The sequence below is a fragment of the Acipenser ruthenus genome, chromosome 29 (genome assembly GCF_902713425.1).
Source record: "Acipenser ruthenus chromosome 29, fAciRut3.2 maternal haplotype, whole genome shotgun sequence".
Taxonomy (NCBI): Eukaryota; Metazoa; Chordata; class Actinopteri; order Acipenseriformes; family Acipenseridae; genus Acipenser; species Acipenser ruthenus.
In genome coordinates, this window is record NC_081217.1 from 22,857,520 (window position 1) to 22,862,982 (window position 5,463).

Sequence of the window (5,463 nt, forward strand, 5' to 3'; positions counted from 1 at the left end):
GTAACCTCACAAAGTTACCTGGGTCCCTTTAGCCCTGTTGTTGACAATGTATTAAGTAAGGAAGGGCGGACTGGATTTCATATAACCTCTCTACACTGCTGCCACTTTCTCTAACTGCAGCAGCAGTGTAGAGACCTTCCTGGAAAGACTGAGCAACGCAATCGGTCCTGAAAGACACACTCCAAGGTTAATAATTCTCAGTGATTAAAAACACGCAGGTGCTTACTCTTTGTGTGTTGCTGTCTGTGCCAAATGTACATTTATTATGGTCATTATCGTCTTGAAAGGAGGCATACCAGGAGAACATGCCCACACCAGGGTATACCAGGAGAACATGCCCCACACCAGGGTATACCAGGAAAACATGCCCAGACCAGGGTATACCAGGAGAACATGCCCACACCATGGTATACCAGGAGAACATGCCCCACACCAGGTTATACCAGGAGAACATGCCCCACACCAGGGTATACCAGGAGAACATGCCCAGACCAGGGTATACCAGGAGAACATGCCCACACCAGGGTATACCAGGAGAACATGCCCCACACCAGGGTATACCAGAAGAACATGCCCCACACCAGGTTATACCAGGAGAACATGCCCCACACCAGGGTATACCAGGAGAACATGCCCAGACCAGGGCATACCAGGAGAACATGCCCCACACCAGGTTATACCAGGAGAACATGCCCCACACCAGGGTATACCAGGAGAACATGCCCAGACCAGGGTATACCAGAAGAACATGCCCCACACCAGGTTATACCAGGAGAACATGCCCCACACCAGGGTATACCAGGAGAACATGCCCCACACCAGGGTATATCAGGAGAACATGCCCACACCATGGTATACCAGGAGAACATGCCCCACACCAGGGTATACCAGGAAAACATGCCCAGACCAGGGTATACCAGGAGAACATGCCCACACCATGGTATACCAGGAGAACATGCCCCACACCAGGGTATACCAGGAGAACATGCCCCACACCAGGTTATACCAGGAGAACATGCCCCACACCAGGGTATACCAGGAGAACATGCCCAGACCAGGGTATACCAGGAGAACATGCCCACACCAGGGTATACCAGGAGAACATGCCCCACACCAGGGTATACCAGAAGAACATGCCCCACACCAGGTTATACCAGGAGAACATGCCCCACACCAGGGTATACCAGGAGAACATGCCCAGACCAGGGTATACCAGGAGAACATGCCCACACCAGGGTATACCAGGAGAACATGCCCCACACCAGGGTATACCAGAAGAACATGCCCACACCAGGGTATACCAGGAGAACATGCCCCACACCAGGGTATACCAGGAGAACAGATCCACTGACTGCATTAGTTTAGAGCATCTATTGCAGCTGGTCGATGGCTCTTTTTAATCCAGCTCATCTGTGTGCTCAGTAATTGCTACCAGTTTCACTTGGTGCCAATTCCATGCTGAGTCAGGGATCAAACACGAGAATTAGACTTTCACAAAACAAAGCTCTTGAGTCATCACTTTAGGCAATACAATTTCAATACTGCAGCCACTTAGAATTCCTCCGGTTCTATTCAAGGATTAAACACCTGAACAGGAATTGCTTTATTATTCCCCTCAGGTACACAAGGAGCTGAGCAGCACTTCAAACGGTTACTTCTTAAAGTACATTTGAGAGCCACTCAGGTTTCCTTTTTATTTGTGCGCCACATATGTCCCTGTAGCTTAAAGGGTTAAAGCATCTTTTGGGGACTGACTGCCAATCGTCAGGGTTGATGGGATGCAAGTTTAAACTAGACCCAGGTTAAACCAGCACTATGACTGCAGCACGGCTGCAACAAGTTCTCAAGTAAAACACGACCCTCCCTTTTAATTAAAGCGATGGCTTACAGTACTGTACCACATCTTTCTCTAGTTCTGACAAGCATCCCACAGCATTTCAGAGGACTGCAGACAGCAACACGCTCCTCCCATTCAAATGAGAGAGGGCTTTTCATTGAGATCTGGGTTGCTGCTCAGTAACAGAGAGCTGTAGGATACTCTGAAAAGAGCCCACAGCTGGGCTAGCATTTTACCAAAGCAATGCAACAGTAACATGCATCCACCTAGAGTGGAGCCCATGGACAGAGCCAGAGAGGCTCTGGATTGCGAGGGACCGTTTTCTCCACACAGCCAGTAGTGGGAAGCAGATACAGCTCTTGTGCTGGGCTCATCGGATGCACATCGAAACTAGACCCAGGTTAAACCAGCACTGTGAATGGAGCACGGCTGCAAGAAGTTCTCAAGCATGGCGGAGGAAATGAATATCAGGGGGCATGTGGATGTGCTGTACATTTCAATTGAAACTGGGATCGCGCTGGCGTCAGTCTTGGGTAATATACTAGTGGTCCTGGTGGTGAGAATAAACCGTGCTCTGAGGGACACAACCTTCTGCTTCATGGTCTCCCTGGCTCTCGCTGATATTGCTGTAGGCGTCCTGGTCATACCTCTAGCCATCATCGTCAGCCTTGGATTAAAAACTCAATTCTACACATGCTTGTTCTTCGCTTGCCTGCTTGTGATAATCACACAGAGCTCAATCCTGTCTCTGCTGGCTATAGCAATAGATAGGTACCTGAGAGTTAAGATCCCAACAAGGTAAGGGCTCTGTCTGTCTGTCTGTCTGTCTGCCTGCCTGCCTGCCTGCCTGCCTGTCTGTCTGTCTGTCTGCCTGCCTGCCTGTCTGTCTGTCTGTCTGTCTGTCTGTCTGCCTGCCTGCCTGTCTGTCTGTCTGTCTGTCTGCCTGCCTGCCTGCCTGTCTGTCTGTCTGTCTGTCTGTCTGCCTGCCTGTCTGTCTGTCTGTCTGTCTGTCTGCCTGCCTGCCTGTCTGTCTGTCTGTCTGTCTGTCTGTCTGCCTGCCTGTCTGTCTGTCTATCTGCCTGCCTGCCTGTCTGTCTGTCTGTCTGCCTGCCTGTCTGTCTGTCTGTCTGTCTGTCTGTCTGTCTGCCTGCCTGCCTGCCTGCCTGCCTGCCTGTCTGTCTGTCTGTCTGTCTGTCTGTCTGTCTGTCTGTCTGCCTGCCTGTCTGTCTGCACACAGTCTGCTGTTCAGTTCTAACTCATATGTCTGGTTTCATTGGACTGAGTGCTGATCGGTCTGTGAAACCATCTGGGAGTAGTTTTCTTCCACTGCGTTTTATGAAAATGTCATCAGCTTCATTTATGGCATCTACTGCATCTGATATGATATATTCTAAAATGTATTCATAGCTCACATGTATATACTATATATATATATATTGAAGATGTACATCATATGGGAGTGAGCAGGCAACACAGTGTGGGTCGTCTACTTTCAGAATTGGAAATTCTTATTCAAAATACGTTTCTGAGGAAAAAGCTTGCATGGTTATATTTCCACATTCCTATTCAATAAAATAGGTCAGTAGAAATTCAATTTAAAACAATATTTCTTTTGGGACATAATAAGCCAAACTTTTGTGTTGCAAACAAAACTGTACATATTAATGAATGTTGTAAGGCAATGCAAGCCCAGTTTGGGTAAAGTGTAGATCTTAGCACTGAATCTATGAACTGTCTGAAAGCGTGCCTGCAATATATCAATGCAGATCAATGGCTGAGAAAGCTTTTAGGGAAATTAAAACCGATCCTGTCCTTGAGAAGTGGACCGCTTTGCATTTTTGGCACAATCCAGGTCATTATCCTGATGAACCACTTTGAATAAATCAGTAAAGCGAAAACTATTTGTCCCAAACTATTTGTTTGAAGATATTAAAATTTTGCTGCAGTATATAAAGTATAAGCCCTGTGTTTTAGATTTTGATGAACAGCCTGGCACCAGACCAATGCTACTTACAGGGCTCCAAGACACTTGAGTGAATTATGCTGGGAGTTTCCTCCTCAATGTCTGCTGGAGCTCACAGGGCGCCTGGCCAGCAGGGTGCACTGTGGCACAGTGAGGTGACGCAGTCCCTCTCAATTCTACCTCCCTAAAGCCAATGTAGCTGTTCTATAGTGAAATGTTATGTAAAGTGCCTACAGCTTATTCCATTGAGTTCTCTTTTGTAATGATGTTATGTTCTGTCAATAGGTACAGCACAATAGTCACCCAGCAAAGAGCCTGGAGAGCTGTCTGCCTCTGCTGGGTTTTGTCCACAGTTACGGGACTGGTTCCCATTTTCGGATGGCACAACCGGGAAAAGATCGGCGTGGATGAAAGGAACGCCACGTCCGGGAGCATCGTGTGCCAGTTCACCACCGTCATGAGGATGGATTACATGGTGTACTTTAACTTCTTCGGCTGGGTTGTCCTGCCCTTGACAATCATGATGGGGCTGTACGCGGAAATCTTTTACGTGATCCGGAAACAGCTGAACAAGAGAGCGGAGGCGTCAAGCGACTCCAGCAGCAAATACTATGGCAAGGAGCTCAAGCTGGCCAAGTCCTTAGCCCTGGTGCTCTTTCTGTTCACTGTCTGCTGGCTGCCCCTGCACATCATGAACTGTGTTCATTACTTCTGCCCCACATGTCACGTGCCTAAGACTGCCATGTACATTGGCATATTCATGTCCCACGCCAATTCGGCTGTCAATCCACTTGTGTATGCTTTCAGAATAAACCGCTTTCGAAGAACACTGCTTCAGATTTGGAGAAGGCTTCTTTGTAAAAGTAATGACCCAAGCCTGTGCAATATTAGCCCACCAGCTGTTGCAGAGAAGAAACTGAACCAATGATTCTGAATTCTGCACTATGGTTTTTATATACCAGTGATGTTTGTAAAAGTAGAAAATGCAAATTCTGATGGCTTTTCAAAGGCCTAACACACACACAGACATGCACACACACACACACGCACACACACACACGCACGCACGCATGCACACACACACACGTAGCGTATATTCTGTTCATGCCATTTATTTTATTTGCATATATTTCAAAGCAAGTCCTTTTATAAACAGATGCTCCGTCTCTTTACTTTGAATGCTGTCTTTCATTATTGAGAGTTTCTCTCTATGTATTGCCCTGCCTGTGTGTGAATGTACCGAGAAGGTTCACAGTGTAACATTGTAATAAAAACAACAGGTCAGTAAAGCTAACTCACTGCCACTGCACCTCATTGGGGGGAACAACATTAATACAATCATTAAAGACTTTGAACTTGTGAAATCATTCCAACTACATTTCAGTCAAGCAGGTTAAAGATTCGTGAAGCCTGAACACCCCACATCCAACTCCAAGAAAGAACAGAAGACAGCAGGAAAGCTTAAGAATGAGACGAGAACACATCTGCGCTCCCGAATTCTGTACTTTCTACATCTGTCTCACTGGAAGCTAATCTGGGACGGTGGATAGAACAAGCCCCCTAAATGATTGCCGATACTCTTTGTCACTCTGTCTCCATTAATATGAGGAGCTGGTCCATAGCTTTAATTACTAGGGCTTCCATCTTGAAATATTCATCCCAC

General features: G+C 47.0%; 1 protein-coding gene across 1 annotated transcript; it reads left to right on the top strand.

The window, feature by feature from the left end:
- The first annotated feature begins 2,026 nt into the window (after positions 1-2,026).
- On the top strand, positions 2,027-5,085 carry LOC117966051 (adenosine receptor A1-like). Its single transcript, XM_034911439.2, has 2 exons — positions 2,027-2,635; positions 4,086-5,085. The coding sequence occupies exons 1-2, from the start codon at positions 2,256-2,258 to the stop codon at positions 4,726-4,728; spliced, it is 1,023 nt and encodes a 340-aa protein (XP_034767330.2). The 5' UTR covers positions 2,027-2,255; the 3' UTR covers positions 4,729-5,085.
- Positions 5,086-5,463: the final 378 nt, after the last annotated feature.

Bases quoted from the DNA above. Each gene is read 5' to 3' on its own strand.
- LOC117966051 (XM_034911439.2), top strand. From the start codon at position 2,256: ATGGAGCACGGCTGCAAGAAGTTCTCAAGCATGGCGGAGGAAATGAAT. The intron at 2,636-4,085 runs GTAAGGGCTCTG...TTCTGTCAATAG, and splicing joins AGAGTTAAGATCCCAACAAG to GTACAGCACAATAGTCACCC.